General features: G+C 38.6%; 1 protein-coding gene across 1 annotated transcript in view; it reads right to left on the reverse strand.

Annotated features, from left to right (window-relative positions):
- CRBN (cereblon) overlaps positions 1 to 25,099 on the reverse strand; it is a 37,680-nt gene extending 12,581 nt beyond the window's left edge. Inside the window, exons 1-7 of the mRNA XM_024196008.3 lie at positions 24,811 to 25,099; positions 22,774 to 22,976; positions 21,049 to 21,198; positions 12,066 to 12,228; positions 2,855 to 2,917; positions 1,828 to 1,912; positions 737 to 852 (exon numbers count right to left, since the gene is read on the reverse strand). Of these exons, the coding sequence (XP_024051776.1) occupies positions 737 to 852; positions 1,828 to 1,912; positions 2,855 to 2,917; positions 12,066 to 12,228; positions 21,049 to 21,198; positions 22,774 to 22,976; positions 24,811 to 24,891 (861 nt within the window). The 5' untranslated portion in view covers positions 24,892 to 25,099. The remainder of the gene's footprint in view (positions 1 to 736; positions 853 to 1,827; positions 1,913 to 2,854; positions 2,918 to 12,065; positions 12,229 to 21,048; positions 21,199 to 22,773; positions 22,977 to 24,810) is intronic.
- Positions 25,100 to 25,652: the final 553 nt, after the last annotated feature.

The following is a 25,652-nucleotide window of genomic DNA, read 5'->3' on the forward strand; positions in this document are numbered from 1 at the left end:
TTTCTTGTAGCTCTTTCATGTGAAGTTCGTGCATGTACACTAGATTGACAGCCCATTTGAACACATAGCTATTGTAATTCCTGCGTTAGATAGTCTTGGTTAATTTTTAGTTCCAGAAACCCATGTAAAAGGACAACAAAAGACAAGTTTTAAATCATCTTGGAATCCTGTTGCTTATTAGGATAGTAGATGTTTGAATGTAAAAATCCTTTTAGTCCAATATTTATATAGTCTTATCACTGTAGGGATATATCATACTTTATAAAGCACCAAAATCCACTCCACTTATCATGGCACAGCAATATTTCATTACTGTATGTTTTACTGTAAATGTGTTCTGATTTTAGAAAGAATGGTACTAACTGCATCAGGCTTCTAGCACCATCTCTTGGCTGGCACAGTACAATAAAGTGTTGGAACATCATTTAAAAAATATAATTGTCATTCTTTCAAGACGAAAAAAAGCCAGCAAGTACTTTAGCGGTAGGGAAAAAAAGGATAAAATGCACTGCAAGTCTGCGGCTAAATATAATGTGCCAGCCAATATCAGTGGACCACATATTCTATCAAAGTTAAAAATAAACAGGAAAAATAAAAAGTTCTAAAAAATACCACTTCTTAAAATATAACTTGGAAATGGCAGAATTTTTTTTTGTTATAGATTATACAAACTACTCTTTTTACCTGGTGACACTAAATCAAAGTACCGTAAATTAAACATAAATAAGATACTTACTTTGTTCATAATATCTAATTCACACCGCAGTCGCTGAATAGCGCTTCCTATTTTAAGCAGCTGAATACGTAATGAATCATCAATTGGCAGGCAAGCAGCAACTCTGTAAGAAAAATCTGGAGAAAAGCACCATGCCTGTTACAATGTAAGAAATAAAAAAATAAAATACGGATGCCTTTTATTCAGTTCTCTATGTCTGCACAATGCTTTTCTAAACAAGAAAAATAAACTTGTACTAGCAAAAATATACACTTTTCACACACTGTATCCAAGTGGCAATGTTGGCTCTAATACCAACATTTGCTTAAGTGTTATATCATGGGAAGGATAAGCATTGGGGGGAAGGATAGCTCAGTGGTTTGAGCATTGGCCTGTTAAACCCAGGGTTGTGAGCTCAATCCTTGAGGGGGCCACTTAGAGGGATCTGGGGCAAAATCAGTACTTGGTCCTGCTAGTGAAGGCAGGGGGCTGGACTCGATGACCTTTCAGGGTCCCTTCCAGTTCTATGAGATAGGCATATCTCCATATATTTATTTATTTTCTGTGTGCATTCATTTCTGTAGGGTTCCTCCCCCCCCGACTTGTACACAGAACAAAAACATAACCAACAATAGTCTCATGTTTCAGTTTTGATATACTCAAGTGATTTTTATTTTTAAAAAATTATATAAAAATCAGCTGCCTTTAACCAGACGTTGGAATTTATGTGGTCATAAGGTAATGGACTTTACCGTATTCATTCTTGTCCTTATGTCATCAAATCACTGTTAGACCACAGGACAAGCACAGGCCTGATATACTACTACAGTCCCATCTCATGGTCAGTCAGAAAATTCAAAAGCTGGACTTTCCAGCTTTAAATATTAATTTCTTCTAGTTCAGAAAACAACTGCTAAAAGCGTGTTGGAAAATTTTTGATAAAGGTGCTTTGTTAATGGACCAGTACATGCTTTCAGTACACATAATCTCTTCCCAGTATTAGTCGTGGGCTAGCCAGCAAGAAAAAAAAAAAAAAGATCATTACCTTTAACAAAATATGAGGGGAGAAAATATAAATTTGCTGAAAACCAAGCAACATAATTTTACAATACCTATTGGATTTGATGGAAGAGATTCATCTTTAAGATTTTCATCCCACTCATGTAGTTGCCACTTGACTCTTTCCATTAAGGTTTCCTTTCATTAGAAGAAAAGCGTAATTTAAATACATATTTTTTCCCCTTTAAAATAAAAGCAAAATGGGGAGTGAGCTATTGGCCTCTAGTGGACATTATCTTTTAAAAGACTTAGCGCAAAGACAGTTTATCTACATGTCTACATATTTTGAGCTAATAAGTTAAAAATCAGCCTAGGTTTCCCATCAGGCAAGGTGGGAACACTTCTCAGAAACAAGAGAACTGATCAGTTTGGAAAAGAAATTAACTACCTTTAAAGGATTTCTATACTATGGTAGTATCAGGGTGGTTGGTAGCAGAACTGCCCCCCTCCTTCCTCTTGTGACAGGACACAAGGAGTGAAATCCTGGTCTCACTGAAGTCAATTTCAAAACTTCCACTGACTTCAGTGGGACCACAAGATTTCATAGATGAGGTAATACACGAACAGCCAGGGCTGGTAGTGCTCAAGTTCTTCACAGGATGTATATTCTGTTTTGTTTATAATGATTGTGGTAAAGATTGAACAGACTTTACTGGGAGGAAGGGGAATATCTGATTAATTTAGTGCTGATTAAAGATTCTAAATGTGTAGTTTTTTAATTAAAGTGAACCTTTCAGTACTGGATCAACTATTAGGGTAGGTCACATTCGGTGGGGGTCCACGGTTTCTATAATTCATGTACAAAGACTATAAGATAGCAAATAAAAATCCAAGCTACTGATTTGGAAATAAAAACAAAAATTGTTATTGTGTTGAGTATTTTTGCAGTAAATATGTGTAAGTTTGTTAAAGATATTTTAAAATGTGTGTCATTTTGGCTAATGTTTTGATAATGCCACAGTCAGTACTTAAAAACACAAAATAAAAATAGATTATATGGTTTTGTGCTACTTAATAATGAAATACCCAAAAGCATAAAATTGATTATAGATACCTGGGTAAGATCTGGTTTATACTTACAGCATCATATAAAGAGTAGAGCCATGGAGGCCAAGAAGTCAAACTAGCACAGTGAAACTTCCGCTGAAACAGAAAACATAACATTTACTTTTGAATCATAATATTTCTGTAGATCTTGTACAAACAGATATAGGGGAGGGAGAGGAGAAAATTATCTGGGAAGACATCTACTTATTTAAAAATGCCTTGAAATGTCAATCAACATAACACTACTGGGGACTTGTTAGCATATTCAATCCAAAAATCTCAAAATATTTTGCAAATGTATTAAGATCCACAGTACCCACGTTGTAGATTTACAAATAAACAAACAAACAGAAATTAAATCTCATTTAATGACAAATAATCAACAAGCAGACATGGTCTTTAAAGATACATCACCACCTTCAAATCTAGTCAGTTTTATAAAAAGTTATCAGTAGTTTCAGGTAGTTTGCCTGTCCATTAGCCCATTGTTAATTTTTGTGGGTTTTACAATCACTTTTTTGTATATTAAACATATTTATCCCTCTCCTGTTGCTATATGAATGATCCCCTCCATCAATGGGGGGTGGGGGTGGGGAAACTGACAGACTACACAGGGTAAACAATGAAATTATTATAACCAAATGCTGCCAAATGCACATGCAAACTAAAAAAAATTGAGAACAATGGGCCAGATAATTAGCTGGTGTATACTGTCCCCCTGACTTCAAAAGAATATTTTTAAAGAATTAGCAATGGTAAGTGATACTTGTAAAAACCACAGGTAAAAGTACTCACATAGATGTTTGATTTTTAAGTTGCCAGTGTCCCCAAATGACAAGTTAAACACACACAAAAATCTGTGGACAAGCCAGAAACAGAATCCAGATCGCCCGAGTCTCAGCCCTGTAGTAGTCTAGTAAGTAGATCCAAAGAGTGCTTCCTCATAGTAAAACAGTTGTTGAGTAAGGACATTTCATATTAAATAAAAAACTGTGGTCAAGTCATGAGTCCATTGCTATCTAAATACTAACTGAAAGGTAAAAATATTTTTATGTGGCAATCGTTAGTGCTAAACATTTTCAAGAATGCTTACCAAATATCAATGCTTATTCCCAATCTATTGGAAGCCTATTTAAACAACATAGGCACTTATTGTTTCAATTTAGATATATTAAGTATGGCATAAAAATACTTATACCATACTTTAACAGTGTTCTGTTAAGGACAATTCAGGTTTAAATGAAGTGGAATGGGAAAGATGTGTCAAAAGAAGATGAGGAAAACTTAAAAGCACTGGGAATGTATTCACTGAAGGTATAATGAGTAACATTACTGAAGTGCCTTTAAAATCAAATAATAATTGCATTATTGATACCATGATTGTGGTATAAGACCCTAAAAAATAGAAATAGAATAGATTTTACTCTACTTAATAGACTGCACACACACAGTTTGAGATGTAGAACGAATCATAACCACAATGATTACAGTAAAATTCTACGGTCAAGAGTGACCTGTGTTAGCTGAATTGTTCTCAAATGTGAAAACAAGTAACAGGATCACTTGATTTCTGCTCTAAAGAAACGGCACTACAACATAGAGAGTGGATTCAGAGAAACAACATGAAAGGGAAAAGGCTCAGCAACATCATTTTTCAATGTTCAACCTGTCCAACCGTAACACACTGTTTTTCAGTTGTTCAAAAAACAAATCAAATCTCTGCAGCGAATGCTTGTTTCAAGGAATTAACAAAAAGAATGAGAGAGATTAAGAATATTAGCAATAATGAGGAAGACACAGGCTACTTCCTGGGAATTAATGATTCTCTAGGAAGGCTGATGCCCCAACACAAAACAAGGTCATCTATTATGACTGATTTCTGCATTGAAAATGCTTTGGTCATTACACACTTAGGGACCTTTTACTGAGATACTGAACTCAAGTACACAGGACTGGCATTTTATTTTATTTCTTTAAAGAAACTAGTGTGGGTGTCTTAACAGTTGCACCTACTGCAATGGTCTAGCTAAAAATCTGTCAGCATTTAATTATAAGCCCTTATTTTCAGGGATATTACTAGTTCAAATAATCTTCCTTCAGAAATCTTGGCATGTGAAGGTACCAACCCAAAAATTCCTTCTTTGTTTTTATTCTAATAATTTGAAAACTTTATATTGTTCACTGGCATATGAGAAATGAGTACGGTGGGTCTCTCTCCATTTGCTAATGGACAGAGGTTTACTCTCCAAAAAACAAACACCACAACCGCTCCTAACTGGTACCTTTGGCCTCGTCTACACTAGAAAGTTCAGTCAACGTAAGCCACTGTGTCTACCTAGCTCTGCATGTCTACATTTCAATTTGTCTTCCATTAACATATGCTCTCCATTAAGCCAACACAGTAACACCATCTCCCTGAGCAGTGTTGAGCCATGGTCAACGTACTGAGGTCGATGCAGCATGAGTGTAGACACTGTGTTACCTATTTCAGAGTAGCAGCCATGTTAGTCTGTATCCGCAAAAAGAACAGGAGTACTTGTGGCACCTTAGAGACTAACAAATTTATTTGAGCATAAGTTTTCGTGGGCTACAGCCCACTTCTTCGGATGCATCAAATAAATTTGTTAGTCTCTAAGGTGCCACAAGTACTCCTGTTAGTGCCACAAGTACTCCTGTTCTTTTTGTGTTACCTATGTTGACCCTAGCAGTCCTTCCAGCAGCTGTCCCACAAACCCAGACACTAACCACTCTGGTCACAACTGTGAACTGCACTGCCCACGGGTCATGAATCATAGGATATCAGGGTTGGAAGGGACCTCAGGAGGTCATCTAGTCCAACCCCCTGCTTAAAGCAGGGCCAATCCCCAACTAAATCATCCCAGCCAGGGCTTTGTCAAGGTGGATTCTACCACCTCCCTAGGTAACCCATTCCAGTGCTGAAGAACAGAAGCCAACACCCCCTTTAAAACCATGTGAATTTTTGAAATGCCTTTTCCTGATTGTCCATCGTGGCGAGCACACCTAGCAGCTATCTGTTGTTTGGTGCAACTGCCCAGATGACCATGCCAGCTACATGTTCCAGATGTGCTCCAGCTTGGAGTAGACAGGACATATTGGCCTCCTGGGCAAAGAGGCTGTGCAAGCACAGCTATGTAACATGGACATCTACAAGCAGATTGCAGGTGGATGCAGGAGGAGGAGTACAACCGAGATCAGTACCAGTGCTACATGAAAAACAAAGGAACAGTGTCAGGCATATCAGAAGAGGCCACCAGTCAATCCTGTGCTGAGCTACAGATCTGCTGCTTTTACAAAGAGCTGTAGGCCATATTGGCGGAGACCCCACCACCACCCCGCACACTACTGTGGATACCTTTTAGGAGCCCAAATCACAGGCCCCGGACATGAACAGCAAGAATAAGGATGGGGGACATGCAACTGGGAGTGGGAGGAGGGAGTCGAGCTATGCCGCAAGCCAGGACCTGTTTGAGATTCCACCGACGTCCAGTTGGTTACGGTAGTCAAGCATGGGAGACCCTGATGCAGGGGAAGGAATCTCCGGTAATCGTGTAAATTTATTTCTCATTACAGTGACTGATAAATGGACCATATTTAAACAAAAAAGTGATAGGTATGATATTTTGAGCCGGAGAAAGTACTCGAGTATACAATGGATTGAGGCCTTTGTACGGGACATTATTATTATTACAGTATTATCTGCCGACATTGTGAACCTTTTCCATTTTTAATTGCAACATTTTCTATTAGATCCTTTCCTAAAGTTCTCTAACACGCTCTGAACAGCAGTGGAACAAGATAGTTCAAGGTCAGTTAAAAACCCATTGTCCTAACACTCCGGTGGCGAAAGCTCAGGTCTGGATGACAGACTTGATCATCTTTTAGAGTCAGCAAATCTGGAGCAAGAGGTAGTCTCTCGCAGATCACTGCTGAAAAGCACAGAAGGTCTGTGAACCATTGCTGTCTGGGCTATGTGGGCGCCATTAAAATGATCTTTGCCTTGTCCTGTTTTGTTTGCCTTTTGAATCCAGCATATTAGGTTTATAGGAGGAAAGGCATAGAAGAGACACTGGCTCCAGGACATGAGGAATCCATCCAAAATGTGTCTCACTGCTTTCAAACAAAGCTTTTGACATTTTGCATTCTATTTAGTTGTAAAGAGGTGGGGGTGCCCCCAGCGTATGGAGATGTCCTGTATCACTGATGTTTTCAGTAACCACTCATGGGTATCTACTCTGTTTTGCTTAGCTGGCCCATCAGATTCTTGTTCTTCCCTGATAGATGCATAACTAGAGAGTCTACACGAGAGAATGCACCATTCCCACAAAGCCATTGCTTCCCTGCAAATATGAGTAGAATGGAAAAGCCCTGCGTGTTTATATAAAGCATTGCAGTGATGTTTCCATAATTACATGGACAACTTTGTACTGGAGATGAATGCTCGGAATTGCAACGTCCCCACACTGTGAACCTGCTGCAGCGAACACCCCATTTTATGTTACATGCATCTGTAGCACTTGTTATAAATGGAACAGGAAGACTGAACAATAAGGCTGTTGCAAGGTTGAGTTCACACATCTAAAGATACTGTATTAGCACTTTCTTTAGAATGGAAAGCATTTGATTCACTGTGTCTGTACCTTGTCTGTAATTGTTTGACAGCCAATATTGTAAAGTACTAACATTGAGATGTACGTGTGACGCTGGCAGGCCAGATGCTAGTTCTTACTCAGGCTGCAGGCATTAGCTAAGAACTGACAGCCTCGCAGCTGGGGACCAGACCAGGTCACCAATGTGTTAGTTTTGCTCTTATAAGAATGTACAGTAGAACCTCAGAGTTACAAACTGACTGGTCAACCAAACGCCTCATTTGGAACTGGACATACATTATCAGGCAGCAGCAGACACACACACAGCAAATACAGTACAGTACTGTGTTAAACGTAAACTACTAAAAAGAATAAAGGGAAAATTAAAAAAAGATTTGACGAGGTAAGGAAACTGTTTCTGTGCTTGTTTCATTTAAATTAAGATAGTTATAAGCAGCATTTTTCTTCTGCATAATACAGCTTTGAAACTTTACTAAATCAATGTTCAGCTGTAAGCTTTTGAAAGAACCACCACAATGTTTTGTTCAGAGTTACGAACAACCTCCATTCCTGAGGTGTCGTAACTCTGAGGTTCTTACCTTATAAGTCATTTATATATTATCTATTCTCCCAAATTCTTTATGGTGTTAGCAAAGTGCATTTGACTAGTAAGGCCAGAGTATTGGTCCATAACCTGTGAGTGACTTATACGCAGGAACTTCTTATGATTGTATATTAGACTTCTGTGGGAAGACAGATGTCCAGGAAAGAGACCCCCTCAAACTATCAAAAGAGTCTACAGAGATATAGGCAGGACTGTTTGGTAAGGAACAATTATTATTGCAGATGCTTTCTGCAATGATGAAATGGGGATCTATTAAAAGATGTCTTGGGGAATTGCCAGTTGTCAGGAATAGTGACTTGGTTAGAATTCCCTTTTTGCTTATCAATGTAGCCTACAAATACCATAAAGGAAATTCCATAAGTAATGAGGTAAACAAAAACATTAAAACATAAAATATGGCAAAAAATCAATCATAGGAAAATATTTTTTCCATCCATAAAAGGGGTTTCTTTGTTTCGTACCCCATAAAAAAAGATAAGACATATTGGGAATTAGGTAGGGAAATGAAACCTGCCATCATCCCACCAGTTATACCGGGGAGAGACACACAAAGGCCAGCTCTTTAACTTACATCAAAGGTGGTAATATATCTTTTCTTTCTGGATGGTGTTGAACTAATCTCTGATTAAATCTTTGATTACATAATTCCATTTGAGCTTGTTATTTGACAATCTCAAATAGTTATTAAATTCAAACATGCAGCAACAGTACAGACTGATTAGATTAGCAGAGTGATTGCATTAGCTACTGTAATTTGAGCTCTTGCATTACTAGCTTGAGCATCAGCATCACTTGAGCTTCAACTCACTTCCCTGATAGGCCAACTAGGTTGAGCTTAAAACACCTCTTAATTTAAGGGAGAGGTTTTTGTATGTGGACGGGAATCGAGTTAGGGGCAAGACTTGAGTCATAACTAGAGCTAACTGTGCTGTGAAGACACACCCTTAGGTTCTTTTGAAATTTCAGCCAATTGGCACAGCTGCAATGGTGCAACTCCACGGCATAGGGAAGGAGATAGGATTTGCACCAGTGGAGCATACTCTGGGGAAATAAGTGAAATTGAAGTTAAATTCCTGTCAATCATGACCAACACCTTATTAAAGTGCAATAGCAGTTTCTCCTCTTCTCTTTTTAAAAAAAAGTGAATTCAATTCTCAAAGTTAAGTTTCAGCAGCATAAAGCTGCATCTTTAAAAAGGAGAGGAGGAAATAAAATAGTTAAGATTCTCATAGAAACACCAATTCATATATACTATGCTCTCTTTCACTTGTTATTAGAACTTACAGATAGAGCATATGCAACATAGGCAAATAAAGGTTTCTATGTGAACCTTACGTTTTGCATCTCCTGACTTTTAAATATGTAACCTTAATGTTGCATTAAATCAAATTAATGTTCTGAATTTAAATTTCAAAATATGTAACCAAAAATTACATACTAGCTCTTCTGAACATGAAATATTTGTGTTCAACACAAATGCCAAGAACATATGCCAAGAACAATGAAGTAGCATTAGAAGTATATAGAATTTGTCCAAAACAAATGGGTTAAATACAAATACTGTAGTTCTCTGGTAGACATAATTTACTGGGCAGGTTATTAGGCACTGAAGTATGCAGAAATATTTTGTATATAATTTCAGACATGGGTATCATATTGAGAATATATGAAGAGATATGTAATTACAACATGAATGTGCTCAAAAATAGGCTATATTTCAGCTTCTTGGGGTTAACTACCAACTTCTCAGGTGGGAAAATCGAGATGCAAGGAATTTTAGGAGCACTACACACCTGATTTCTTTTGATTCCTGCAGAGGTTTGGTCTTCAGAAAGGCTGGATTTGCATTTTCTGTTGATGAGTTACTTTCTGCAGGTGATGAACTCTGGCCATAAAGCACCTTTTTTCACTGCAAAAGTGTGGGGCAACCTGATTAACATATGCAGGGAGGGAGGGACTTGCAATCAGCTATGCCCTACCTTCTTTCTGATTCATTTCAGTAACGAGGGTGAAACAGGATTATATTTAAGCAAAAAGGCATTAAGCAAATATCAGTTTGGGATATTCAGGATTCTTGTGTTATTCAGAAAGGGGCATGTTATCATAATTTGTATTGGATTAACACTTAGGGGCCTCTGATCTTAAAACATGACACTGTCAATTTATTAAAAAAGACCAAGTAACTTCTATTTCTTGTATTATATTGTCAGCCTGTTCATGAACCTCATTTATATAATTTCCTTTACAGTATTTAGTAGAAGACAGTAAAATGCATCCAGCCTATGAGATTGTCATCTATGGTCTAGGATCACCACTCCTAACATGAAAGGAAAAAACTATGTATTTAAATACAAAAAATTAAGCACAATGGAACCTCGCTGATTTGCACTTTGTTAAACTGCACAGCTGCAAAAGGAAAGTAGACTTCCAAGTTTGCTGTTCAGTGAGGAAGTAAACACAGAAGTTCCGATGTTGGGGAAGTCGCCTCCCTGTGGATAACTACAGGAATACAGTGTCACCCATGGATTACCTTTCACCCACATATCAAATGCCTGGAAGGAGATTAAACCACTTGCAGATGCTCCTCATGCTCTTCCACTGGTGCAAGCTCTCAGTGCTCCCACAGATCAATAAAGCCACAAAAAGAAGCCACCTCTGCCCTTCAGCTGAATTTACCCAGTCACAGAGCAAAGACAGGAAATGATGGCACTCTAAAATTTTCCACTACAAATCAGCTACCACATCCCTCTTCTCTCCTACTGCCAAACCAAAGCCATGGCGGCAGCACCAAGACAGAAGCAGAGGCAGTAGTAGCAGCACTGATGGCCAATAGTTTTCGAGTCAAAGCTAAGCCCAGGGTATGTCAAGAAGCCCTTCTATTTGCCCACAAAGAACAACATATCAACTTGCTGACCCTATCCCCAGCTCTCAGCGTTAGATTAGTGAGGTTCAATTATGTACATGATAAAGAAGTCTAGTTTAGAAAAAACAAACCAGGTACACTTACAGAAATGGCCAGAAACACAATGCAGAACATTAACATAAGCAAACTAGCAAATGTTTATGTCATGTGGGACTGTTTCTAAAGCCTTACTAAAATCAAGATACATCACAGGTACTGCTTCCCCCCATCCAGTAGGCCAGTAATCCTGTCAAAGGAGGAAAGTAGGTTGGTTTGACATGATTTTTCTTGACAAATCCATGCTGGCTATTTTGTTTAGGTGCTTACAAACTGATTGCTCAATAATTTGTTTAAGTATCTTTCAGTATTGAAGTTAGGCTGACTGGTCTATAATTCACCTGAAGTACTAGAAGTCAGGATGATAATGAAAGAGGAAAGAAACTGATGGATGACAGGAACTAACATGAGGGGAAAAAAAGTAAATCTTAGTGAGAGGAACTAGAAATCAAGCCCTTAGATTTAATTCTCATTATGTATCAATCACCACAATCTCCTAACACTGACCATCCCAATAGACAGAATGCGTTTGTAAATGTGTCTTGGGAGCCTCGGATTCTTAGCTTACTTTTTTTTTTTTTTTTTTTTTTAAGTGCCACCACAACATTAACAGATTTCATGTGGACTTAGCCACATAAGCTATGTAAATAAAAAGGCACTCTTATGCCTAAATAAGAGTGTCCACATGGGGAGTTATGCCAGTATAATTATAGCAGAATAACTGTAATAGTATAGTTCTGCTGGTGAATTTCCCCATGTAGAAAATCCTTATACCTTCCCAGCAATTTAGCAAGATATACACATACATTACTTCCCCCAAAGCAATGACATGGTAATTAAAATACGACTTAATTAATCTAATACAAAATGTGTATCTGTCCACTGCTGTCCATTGCTAAACAACCCACACAATCTACTGCAACAGCAGAAGGTTGACATATAGGGTCCCAGTTTGTGCATTTTTCTTTAAAGACGCACAGATAGAACGTATTGATTTTTGAAATGCCACAAAAACAAAACAAAAACAAAAAAAAAACACAATTAGCTTCTGACCTTTTGATATTTCTGCCACCATTGATGTATATGTTGGTCCTGCCATGCTGTAGGTTTGGAAGAAGGAAATATGTGGCATCTGTTGAGAGACTCCAGCTGTACTGCTGACATAGTCGAAGGCAGCACTCGCTCAGGAAGGATTTGTACTTTAGCCTGCTGGATTCTGATAAAGAAAAAAAAATTATATATAAAAAATTTAGAAGAGCAACAGTTTGGATTCCACCGCCTATGTAAATATGTGCAGAAGAACAAACCTCGATGCAGCACTGTAAAACTTCAAACATGAAGCCATTTCATTACATTTTTAAAGTTACTTAAGTCTCACTTGTATAAACTGAATTACTGTTGTGACTACATAGCATAGAACTTATGTATTTGAAAGCAAACAGAACACATCTTTGCTATATTCAAAAGGTGTGGTCCATTGAAATTTGTTCCAGTTAATAAACAAACCACCAGAAGCACTTTTAGGTGCCGAGTGTATCCCACATTTTCAAAACAACATACTGAATAAAGTATCACTTTTTAAGAATAGTTCGATTTCTTAATCTCTATTTTTTTTTCTTTAAACTTAATGAATATTCCTTTATCACATCTTTTTATGCAGGAATGTGGAAACCACCACCTAAAACTTTCAGCATGGTTACTTTCTTCCTTTCTGAGTTAGCTTCCTTTATCATGAGATACAAAATAAGCATCCTCAAGATTTTTAAGGGCATAGGATATGTATCAGAATTGTGATCAGAACTGAAGTCAGGTTGGAAGTAGAGTCACAGCAGAACATTCTACCACCTCAGCATTATATTTTTAGATATCTGTCTCCTCAAGTTATTTTTGGTATTAAAGTAACAGTCAGCTAATACATATCAAACTCTCGGAAAGGAAGTTTCGCTGAAAAGCAGTTTACATTCTTTAAGCCCTAAACCTTATGTGATTAGCTAGAATTCAAAATCGGCAAAAATAGGATACAGATGGTAATCATCTTTTAATACCCCACTTATACACCAGGTCACCTACTCCCCAAAAAGGCCACTGTACTTAGAAAAAGAAAAAAAACCACACCCCCTACCAGGAACACTGTTTAGTAGGAAAGTATTTTATACGTTCTGTTCTCTTAACAGTCTAATGCATCTGTGACGTTGCAGTCTATATGGTTTTATAAAAATATGCTAATGAGTGAATATAATGTAACTGGAATATGCTTCATGCAAAAGGTCTCTTGTAAGGTATCATTACAAAGCTTATAATCTACTGAGTGTGATCATCCTATTTGTATAAATGTACCACTCTTGTATCTGAAACTAGAAATATGAAATATAACTCTGAGGGCCTATTGTAATTATGCAAAGTGTGGGCCATTAATGGTGGTTTGGAATCTTGATGAATCCCATTAACCAGGACAACTGTCTGCGGATGGCTGTGTTTTACCTGTAAGTCTTCCTGTATACCTGTGTGCTAGCAAGCGGGCAATGAAGTCTTGCAGTGACATGTGATCATGTCACCTGAACTGGAAACCATCTTTAACCTGGTGTCTTTCCATTGAGAAGGAGGGGGTGGGAACCCAGAGAGGGACAAAGGATTCCCGCCTTATGCAAAAGATACATAAAGGGGTGGAACAGAACAAAGAGAGGAGGAGCCATCATGAAGAATCCCCTAGCTACCACCTGAGCTGGAACAAGAGCTGTACCAGGGGAAAGAATTGTGTCCAGGCCTGGAAGGTGTCCAGTCTGAGGAAAAAACTTACTGAAGCATCTCTGAGGGTGAGATTATCTGTATTCAGTTTGCTTAGACATAGATTTGCACGTTTTATTTTATTTTGCTTGGTGACTTACTTTGTTCTGTCTGTTACTACTTGGAACCACTTAAATCCTACTTTCTGTATTTAATAAAATCACTTTTTACTTATTAATTAACTCAGAGTATGTATTAATACTTGGGGGAGCAAACAACTGTGTATATCTCTCTATCAGTGTTATAGAGGGCGAACAATTTATGAGTTTACCCTGTATAAGCTTTACACAGGGTAAAACGGATTTATTTGGGTTCAGACCCCATTGGGAGTTGGGCATCTGGGTGTTAAAGACAAGAACACTTCTGTTAGCTGCTTTGGGGCAAGTAATTCAGACCCTGGGTCTTTGTTGGAGCAGACGAGTGTGTCTGGCTCAGCAAGACAGGATGCTGGAGTCCTGAGCTGGCAGGGAAAGCAGGGGTAGAAGTAGTCTGGGCACATCAGGTGGAAGCTCCCAGGGGGTTTCTGTGATCCAACCTGTCACAGCATCAAGAATGCTAAAATATTAAATGAATTTGTCAGCTTAAAAGTGTGATTCCACATGTTTCAATTCAACAAGAAAGGCATGAGACTTAGATTTATGCTTTTTCTGGTATATTTAATGTGTGTAAAACTTTCCCATTGCATATTTTTAGGAGTAACTGCTGCCTTGACTACAAATGCTGATCATATTGTAAAGTGATATTTTAATATTTACTGAAGATAAATAATAGGATGAAAGTGAGCAATAAAAAAAAAGAATGGCACCCTTTAGTTTTTGATAGTCACTTCATGTGACTTAAAGAATAGAAAGGTTTAAAAAGGTTCAAGAGAAATATACTTAGGTAACCTTTGATTTTTCCCTGTGGTTCAAAGGTCACACTAGGGAAGTTTAATACAGCACACTGGAGTTATTAACTATGTATCTGTTGTACAAGGTGTAAGTGCAGGGAACAGTTTCAAATATGAGAATGCCTCCCCAACCATGCAATAAAGCTGAACATGTGTTGGAGACTATATTACAAGATCTGAAGCACTCCAATAAATTTAATGTTTAAAAAGTTAAACAATATCTTGTTTGTAGATAATTTTTAGACCCTATCTTGAGTTAGTTCTAAAAACCTAAAAAACAAATTCCTTAAGATTTCACATTTTCTTGATTCATATTTTGCTGTGGAATAATGAACTTTCTAAATCACATTTAGAATGTAATTGCCATAGTAAAATATTCTAGCAGCAGAACACAACAGCTGTATCTTTGCCACCTCCAGATAGTCAATTTTCATAACAGATGTGATTGCTACTGTGGTTAACTGTGTACTGCCATCTTGTGTTCAAACAACAACTTTCTTGTTTCAAAATTCAAATGATCAGTGACAGATACGCAAAAAATTAGACGGTTAGGAACAGCAGAGCAGTACTGGTCTTTGTAAATGGCAACACATTATTTAATCTTTTACTTAAGGTTACTATAAAGTAACAGAATGATTAGCTGATATTCTAATGCTTCTTTTTAAAAAGAATGTTGCTGGACTGAACAATGAATGCAAACATTTACTTTGTTCCTTTTAAGTGGGTAGACAGGAAATCTCATTTCTAAATGTACATTTTATTTGTATTTTGGTACCACCCATAGTCCTCAGTAGGGACAGTGCAGCACTCTGTACAAATATATAGCAAAATACAGTCTCTAACCCAGAGTGGTTACATTTTAAATAGAGACAAGATCCAACAAGGTGTAGAAAATAATTGGAGACATAGGTGCTGGAACTAGGAGTGTGGGGGTGCTGACGCACCCTCTGGCTTGAAGTGGTTTCCATTGTATACAGGGTTTACAGTTTGGTTCAATGGCTCTGAGCATCCCCACTACACAAATTGTTCCAGCATCCCTGATGGGAGAAGGAGAAAGTGGAATACATGGGTGACAGTACCAGGAATACAAGGTTGCATATATTTTCAACTGAGTGCACAATTTAGAAGTGTCTAAATTTTTTTTTTTTTAAATAAGCAGACAAGAGGTCTTAACGAATCACCTACAGGCCACCAACCTAGCCAATATCATTATGTAGTGAACCACAGGCATCATAACAGAGGACAGAGAACTGCCTTGCAAATTGATTAGGAAATAGTGTTTAATGCATAATGGGCAGCATGGAAGAAGGTGAGAAGTGATTATGGGAGAAATGACAAGCTGGTAAAAGAGGCTGACATCATTGATGGAGTGAAGGAGATGAGTCACAAAGCAGTGAGATAAGATAAGAAATTGATTAAGTTATGGGAAAGCTAAACTGTGAACTGGTAAAGTAAAGGAACAGAAGTTAGTGTTTAATGCAGTGGAGAAGGAGGCGCCAATGGAGTAATTTCACACTGAATGCCCAGAAAGAAGACTCTGATGCAGAGGGGATGCAGGTCTCCATCACATCTCCAAGAACCACAGTTACAACAAATACCCATTTTTTCTTCAAGTAGATGCAGCTGTGTATTCCACTTAGGTGACACAAGCAGAAGTGCCATGTCCCCCAGCTGCAGCAGGCGGTGCTCAGAGTCTACCTAAACTCAGACTGCAGGACCTCACTACCAAAGCTTGCATCCGCTGTGGAATATGAGGTTATGGGGTAATGGTTTGTGAACGAATGTATCAATGACCACATAGCACCCTGGCATATGTCCAATATGGAAATGTCACTGAGGAACGCTATGGACATTGCTTGAGTCCTCACAGAATGAGCTCGCACCCGCTGAGGAGACTTATGCCATCTTGATGCAGGATGTTATCCATTTGGAGACAGCAAAGAGACTGCTTGAACCCTCATGTGGTCTGCATATGACACAAATAAATGATGCAAAGCACGAAATGGTTTAGTCCCGTCCAGATAAAAGGCTAAATAATGCCTGACATCTAAGGTATGGAGACACTGCTCCTCTGGAGCTGAACGCAGTTTAGGGGGAAAAAACCCACACACAGGTAAATATACTGACTAGCTCAAATGAAACTGAGAAACCACTTTAGACAAAAAAAATTGGGTGTGGTCATAAAGTCACCTTGTTTTTGGAGAATTGTGCATAAAAAGGATCTGCCATTGGGGCCTGCAATTCACACAATCTCCTTAGCGGATTTTATTGCTACCAGAAACATCTTTTCTGACACAAGAATGGAAAGGGACAAGATGCTAGGAGCTCGAAAGAAGGACCCATCAGAGCTGTTAGGACTGTGTTTAGGTCTCATAGGGGAGCACGCTCTTGAATCAGAGGATGTAGACAAAGGATCCCTTTTAAGAATCTTGTTCCCATGGCATTGGAGAAGACTGATTTTCCCTGAACAAGGAGATAAAATGCCAATATCACGGCCTGATGCACTTTCAGTGAACTAAGTGCAAGCCCTAACGACTGAAGGCATAACAGGTACTCCAAGATGTCCTGGGTAGAAGCCAGTGTTGAACATAAGAGTGGCCATACTGGGTCAGACCAAAGGTCCATCTAGCCCAGTATCCTGTCTTCCGACAGTGGCCAATGCCAGGTGCCCCAGAGAGAATGAACAGAACAGGTAATCATCAAGTGATCCATCACCTGTTGCCCATTCCCAGCTTCTGGCAAACAGAGATTAGGGACATCATTCCTGACCATTCTGGCTAATAGCTATTGATGAACCTATCCTCCACGAACCTATCTAGTTCTTTTTTGAACCCTGTTAAGTCTTGGCCTTCACAACATCCCCTGGCAAAGAGTTTCACAGATTGACTGCATTGTGTGAAAAAAATACTTTCTTTTGTTTGTTTTAAACCTGCTGCCTATTAATTTCATTTGGTAACCCCTCGTTCTTGTGTTATGAGAAGGAGTAAATAAACACTTCCTTATTTACTTTCTCCACACCAGTCATTATTTTATAGACTTCTATCATATCTCCTCTTACTTGTCTCTTTTCCAAGCTGAAAAGTCCCAGTCTTATTAATTTCTCCTAATATGGAAGTCATTCCATACCCCTAAGCATTTTTGTTGCCCATTTCTGAACCTTTTCCAATTCCAATAGACCTTTTTTGAGATGGGGTGACCACATCTGCACGTAGTATTCAAGATGTGGGCGTACCATGGATTTATATAGAGGCAATATGATAGTTTCTGTCTTATTATCTATCCCTTTCTTAAGGATTCCCAACATTCTGTTCGCTTTTTTGACTGCCGCTGCAGATTGAGTGGATGTTTTCAGAGGAGGTGTAAATCTTCCTGCCTAAGAGGTCAAATTGTTTAGAGTCCCTAGCCTTGGGGGTGGACTTAAACCTGCCCTGTCAGGCTCTGTCACTCACCACAGTTACAGCTAGGGAATTTGGGGTGAGATGAGAGTAAAACCCTCAAATCCCTGCATGGGAATGAATCAGCACTTTTCCATGCACTTAGCTTCAGGTGATAATGAAACCAGTGTTTCCAGAGGGACGTAGCCAGTTCAAGGATCACATTGTTGATAGGGATTCTCCCAGGGGCAGACAGCTATAGGATGTCTATAGGTAAGGATAAGTCAGGTAGCACAGCATCATCCGGAGACAAAGACAAGCCAAAGCCAAATCCCATTACAGGGGTGACGGACCCAAACAGGACGACTCTGGAGGTTTCACGGGGAAAAGGACTGTCAGTGCCTGGGCCTGTGGCGGACTGATGGTCACCACCACAGATCTGGCACATAATCTCCCCTTTAAGTGAGATGAAAAGCGGGACCTCCACAACCGAGTACCCATGGATTCCACAGAGGTCACTGACATGGATAAGGCATTAGTGGCCAGTAGGTGCTGGGCCAGGCGCCTCCATCCCAATCGCAAGATGGGCACCAATCCTAGTAGCCATAATGATCCATCAACTGCCCTCGATGCAGGTCGGACGGTGGAGAGAGGGAGGATGATGACCTCGACTCAGATGCAGAGGAGCCTACAGACCCCAGAGATAAGGACGAACGGAGACCAGAGGGAGTGAATAGCCTGTCTGACTCATCCGTCACCCAGAACGAAGCGGTACTGTGGTGTCCAGGAAGTTGATGCTAGTGTGGGAGTGTTCCAGAGAGAATTTAATGGACAGGCAGTGGTTGTGGAAATCTATGTGGGAGTTTAAGCCATGTGTCCCTAACTTAAAGTGTAACTATGGTTTAAAAAAGATCACTATAAATATTGCACCTTCTTAATCAATCTGAGCCCTGTGAATATGCCAAATACACCTCTACCCCGATATAACGCTGTCCTCGGGAGCCAAAAAAATCTTACCGTGTTATAGGTGAAACCGCGTTATACTGAACTTGCTTTGATCCGCCGGAGCACACAGCCCGGCCCCCCCCGGAGCGCTGCTTTATCACGTTATATCGGGTCGCGTTATATCGGGGTAGAGGTGTAATAAGGGCTTCCTTTAATGCTAAAAACAACTTTTTACTATTTTTCACTCCTGTTGGCTGTATTGGCACTGCTATCAGAGTGAAACAAAACTGATCAGTAAATTCTGAATGGAGAATGTTTGTTTTTGATAATGGTATATTAGCCAACATGCCAGAGATGTGATTTTGCAGAGTTACTGGTCAGAAAAATAACCCCACCATTTCAAAAATCATATGTCAGAATTTAAAATTCTCAATTAGAACAGTTAACACAATTTTTAAAAAACATTTAAAATGTAAATAAGAAAAAGCAAAAATTATTAGAAACAGTATGTAGATACATAAAAAACAACATTAAGGTTGCAACGTCAAGCACTCAAAAGTTAGGAAATGCCAGAATAAAGGTTGCCTGTGCAATTTTAATTTCTCTTGTGAGTATGTGATACAGTCTTTAATTACATGATCACATACTACTTTTTCCACAGGACCTCTGCCTAATTCAGTGCACAGGATGGATGTGCTTACTTATTGAGCAGCTATTCAACATTTTATTTTCTCCTCACTGTTCAATGAGTAGCCCCAGGCCTTATTTATTGCACACTAATTCCTCCCTGCTCTGAAGACAGAATTAACTTCCTCATTGGCTTTTCTATGGTGCTCTTCATTATAGTGTCTAAGTGTTTCATAAACATTAATTAATCTATTTCCTCAATACTTGTGTGAGATGAAGGCATATCATCATTAACATTTTACAGATGGAGAAACCGAGACACAGAGATTAAGGTCAACAGTATCCACTAATTTTGGGGTGCCCCATTTGAGATGCTGAGGACCTGATTTTTTCCCCCCAGAGTATTTACCATTAATACCATTCAAAGCATAGCCCCCATTGACATCAGTTGTAGCTAAGAGTCCTCAGCACCTTCTGCAAATCAGACTCCAGAGACTTAGTCAGGATGACAATGAGGAACTCACAATTAGTAACCAAGTTTCGTTTAAGTGACTCGAGTAGCATCACACATGAACACCATCAGAGGCAGGGATAGAAACCAATTCTCCAGGACAACACTCAGCTGACTTAACCATGACATCATTCTTTTTCTTCCTGCAATCCCCCGCCTCATTCACTACAAACCTTCAAACATTTGTAACAAAGCAGGGGTCCTACAGGCAACAGTCTCCTTCCCTATACAACCCTGATTCACCCTCAATGCAGAGGCAGGGGTCCTGTGGAAAAAATAGTCTATAATTACATTATCACATACTATTTCATAACACATGTGCAGAACGGGGATATGTGCAGAGATGGAATTTAGCTGCTAAAATCTAAGAAATCTCTACTGAACAAGTGAGAACTGCAATTTTTCAAGGGCTTATAACTTGACCAAATCTGGGGGTGTTTCATAGGGATGGCCAAAAGCACATTCCTGACACAAAGGCCATGCCCTTGGCCAAATTTCAAGTCCCTGTTGCAAAGCAGCGGTGGGTAAATCGTTTAAAAGAAGAAGTTGCCAAAAAAATTTAACACAGCAAATCAATGTATTTTTCCTTAGCCTCACTTCAGAAATGGATGAACCATTTTGTGGTAAACATTTTGTAAAGTTCTAGTCTACTGAAAACAGGATCTTAAACAGGCAGCGTCAGGCAACCTTAAAAATACAGCCTGATCCATAATAACTAATCAGTTCAGTGACCCTGAGAGGCATGATTTCCCAGCACTACAGTGAAAATGTTGCATTGGGAACAGTAAAAATTTTCTTCAGAGGGAAAATTTCTTCAGAGTCATATTTTACCAACCAATTACAAAAAGTGCTGGAAGTCACTAGTTTTGCTGAACACAGAGATGCATACATTATCTATTTTCTTACCCATCTGACTGAGTTCTTATTTCAAGCACCTTGAACCTCTGTCTTCCTACTGCTTTCACTTTGACTGTTTCAATTCCAAACTCCTGTTCTTCTCGGTAGGCATATATTTCGGCTGTTGTTCCAAAATGTGCTTCCCTTTCACGTATATTGCTAAAAAAGAGTATAAGATACATATTGTAATCTGTACGGTAGGTAGTGTTCACTCAACTTCTATTAACCCTCCCACCTCCATTTTTCACTCATTCATCACTTTCTTAAAAAGTCTCCTTTAGAGCTGAAATTATCCATGCTTCGTCTAAGCTTAAAATTGTTTTTGTTTTTAAACTTTGAGGAGGAAAATCTCTTCAGCTATCTGAATTATTACAAAGGGGAAGCAATATTTGTTTTCATTTAAAAAATAAAGTCTAATTTTGTTTATTTTGTGTGTTTACTAATCATTCAAAAATACTTAGCAAAAACCCCTTCAGACTCAGCACACGGCTGATCTGCAAGGAGAATGATTCTGCCATGACATAATCATGGCAAAAACAATTCTGTGTTTAAAATTTTGATAATGAACATACTAACAAATTCTTAAGACTATATGGTTCTGAAAATAGCTTCTCTTGCCCCCAGTATGATCTAGTAACATCTCTAGTGGAGGGGGGGGGGAACCTGCAAATTCTTAACCAGTCTGGGCAATCCATAGGCAGGACTTGATTCTGAAGTGAGGAACCTTGGTTAACACTCCCAAGATCTGACCAAGATTGCTGGAGTTCGAGAAGACCTTTAGATATTGAGGGGCTGCAGTGGCTTCTCCCCACATCAGCTACTGTACAGAAAGCAAACCATACTTCTACTCCTTTCTAATCCCTTGTGGAACATCTCTTTGGCTGGTGCAGGTGGGGGGTGAAAAAGGGAAGGAAGGAGGAGCTATTGCAATTTGACTGTTTTAACTAGGACTCATGGGGACTCCCTCAGCTCTTAAATGGAGGTGAGGCACGTGGCAAGGAGAGCATCTTTCCAGGGTACACTGCCTATGACAGGGGAAGGGGGAAACAAGGGAGAAACTGATGAGGAGCCAGTTAGGAGTAAGGGGGAAAAAGACAAGGGACAGCTAAAAACCAAAGCAATGAGAAAAGCCTGACATCTTGGCAGTCACAGTAAGCTTCTTTCTCTCTTTTACACACACGCGCGCACACACACCCATATAGTAGCTCCAATATCTCCTCATTTGCCTTAGCTCTATTTGAATCATATGTCTAAGTATGTTATATATAAGTTATGCAGTCTGTGGTTTTAATTTGGGGAAAAGAGAATCAGAAATACATTCTTTCGATTACACAGGCAAAACACACTTTTAAATAAATAAAGTTCTAGAAAATAAGAAGCTAACCTCTGGTTTGTGTCCTTTTGTTCCAGACCCTGAGACTTTTTATTTTAAGCAAAGAGGGGCACTGCATTCAAACATTTAATGAAACCAATAAAATATTCACATAAAAAACCCCCAAATGTATTTCCCTCCATATTTCAAAGGGGATTATGTTTGTGATGATGTCATGAAACAAACCCATTAAATCTTTACATAATTAGGCAAACTTGGTTTTCTAACATACAACTCTATAAGCCATTAAAACATGTAATATATTTCAGAAGTGTTTCAGCCATCTGTTTTTAATATTCTGCCCAAAGAAATCAGTGATAAAACATAAGCTTCATAGCATCAGTAACTACTGAGTATTTTACCTGTATGCAAGAACGGCAAAGGTTCTGTCTTTCTGAATTAAATTCCGCACCATGCTAACCTCTTGAGGGCGAAAAAGCTGAAGAGGCAAGGTTTGTCCAGGAATCAACATCACCACCACGTGGGGCAACACTGGAATCACTTGACAGCTGTCGTCATCATGCACCGTTCTCCCGTGAAACTCTTCCATATCAGAACCCAAATACTGTAAAGCAAAACATAAATATCACAGCATATTACTTTTGAGAGCTACAAGTAGTTTTGGTGCTTAGTAGGTATAAAGCAAGACCAAATGTCTAGCCTGAGGAGATGACAACATATTAGTATTTGCAAAGTTTCTAAAAATATTGAACAACGAAGGAATAAAGATTATAAAAAACTGGTTCCAATGGACTAATACAGGGATTCTTTGTGGACTGCATCTTAATATTAATAGGTCACCTTCCCTCACATTCACAATCATGTGTACCCATCTTACATTTGAGATCACGTAACATTCCTGTGGCAACTATATCAATTGCTTAAATGGAAAAGTAATATTAGGAAAATATATAATGCTTTAGCAGCTAGAAATGAGCAAGAGAACCATTGCCAAATGATCAGTCAGCTCCCTGCAGCTCATCAGCAAGCACTCCATAAGGGGCTTCTGGCCTGCAAGCTGCACTTAAGTTACAAAAATGTCCGTTATCAGAGGGGTAGCCCTGTTAGTCTGGATCTGTAAAAAGCAACAAAGAGTCCTGTGGCACCTTACAGACTAACAGATGTTTTGGACCATGAGCTTTCGTGGGTGAATACCCACTTCGTCAGCATGCATTCACCCATGAAAGCTTATGCTCCAATATGTCTGTTAGTCTGTAAGATGCCACAGGACTCTTTGTTGCTTTTTTAAAATGCCCATGGATTTAGTAACACTCTAAGACAAGTGGAAGGGATAGGAATAATATATGTAAACCATGTCAGCTGTTATGATTTTAAACTTCACTTAGCACCTAGTGTAGACCTGGTTTAATACCCTTAAAAACTTCACTGGTTTTCGTGAACCCCAGACTATTGTCATCCACAACCAGCTAATATGTTTTAAAGGTATTAAACACAGTCAGTACCGAGATGCTAAGTAACGTTTAAAATCAGTTGGCTAACATGTTTCTTTTTTAAAAGCACCTTTTCCCCTAGTCTAGACAAAGCCTAAAGGGTACTTAGGGACTATTCATGGTGGTAGTAAAGCCCTAAACTCAGTAATTAACATGTGCATGATCAAGCATCTTTAAAGGACAATAGTGCAGGAATCCTGCAACATTTTCATGTCAAAGGAATATTTTACAGGTTGTTCTGCTGGCCTTACAATAAACGTAATTTTGCAAATTGCTATCTAGAGATGGTGCCCATTCAAGTTTATGAAAACTTGAGTTTTTACTGTATTTGATTTTTTTAAAATGCCTGGCCTTTTCAGCATGTAAAAACTTTGAATTATATTTAAATTGAAGATTTTTCAATTAGTTCTGAAACTTTGATATACTTTTACTGGATGTGTGAAGTCTTATTTTCAGACAGAACTGGCACACCAGAGGCTACAGCTGTGAACACTTACTGCTTTGTCAAAATGCCACAACCTTACTCTGGAAGACCCACTTATACATGAGAGGGTGGTGGCTTCAAGTAGCCATTCGATTCTATGCTGAAAATAAGGGTGACAACTGCGGCCATTCTTAGGATATAATCCCTGATCCATTAAGTATATGACGGAGATCACCAACTAGAACTGCGCTAAATTAAATACCCACCATTTGTTTCTTGTAGAAGTTCAAGTTAGTTATATGTACCTCTGGTCTCTATTCCATTACTACTATAACTAAAAGGAGGGATTCCTGGGACAATATTTGAAAGAATAGTCTAAGTAACCTGACAACACTAGGAATGCCACTGCATTTATTCAAAACCTTTAATTAAATCCAAGCCTGTATATTTACATACAACTGGATCAAAACCTCTTCACAAGGATGCTTAAGATGCTGTGGAAAGCACATAGAAAAACCACATACCATATGTGATGTTGGCAGACTGGTGTCAAAATTAATGTTTGGCTTTTCAGCTTCTTTACTATCTTGATCTTCAACTTCCATTTCAAGGTCATCCTCTTCCTCACTCTCTGCTAGCAAGCAGGAAACAGAATGTCAAGAAGAAACATCATCCAACAAGTGTTAAGCTGCCTCGAAAACGCAAAGCATTAGGAAAAAGAGGATACATAGCATCCCTGGAATATATCCTTCCGTAGGCAAATAGTCTTCATATTTATAAATTGGTGAAAAACAAATGAGTTTTACTTTTATGGGAAACTATTTTCCTGCTGTTGCACAGAATCACATTTTCACAGAAACAGTCAAGTGCTGGTAATACGTTTTCAAGGCACCAAACAGAAAAAGGTGCAGCAATTATTACATGAAACAATATTGTCACCAAAGATGTCCAATTATAATACAAAGTAGTAGTACTTAATTCCAAATTTTTACTCACATTACGTAAGGAAATGAACTGAAGGAACCCAGAAAACTAGGCTACATGGCAAGATGTTAAATATTTTATTACATTTATAGTACTTTGAAATTTAGACAATTGCATAATAAAAGTTAGTAGTAGTATCTACACAAAATGAGTTAAAAGAAATACCAAGTTCTACACCCATTTGAGCCCCTCAGACAATATTTCTGGCCAAGTTTTTTGTTGTTGTTGTTAACCTCTCTCGTCATTGTGTGAAACACCCACACAAATCAGCAAGCGAAACTAAGTTACTATGAGGGGAAGCAATTAACTTGATTCTTTAAAAATTGCTGTCAAATACAAAAGTAAATAATATGGAAAACTGGAGGAAAGTAGTAATCTCTTG

Source organism: Terrapene carolina, unplaced genomic scaffold (assembly GCF_002925995.2).
Source record: "Terrapene carolina triunguis isolate 2854851 unplaced genomic scaffold, T_m_triunguis-2.0 Scaffold89, whole genome shotgun sequence".
Classification (NCBI taxonomy): Eukaryota; Metazoa; Chordata; order Testudines; family Emydidae; genus Terrapene; species Terrapene triunguis.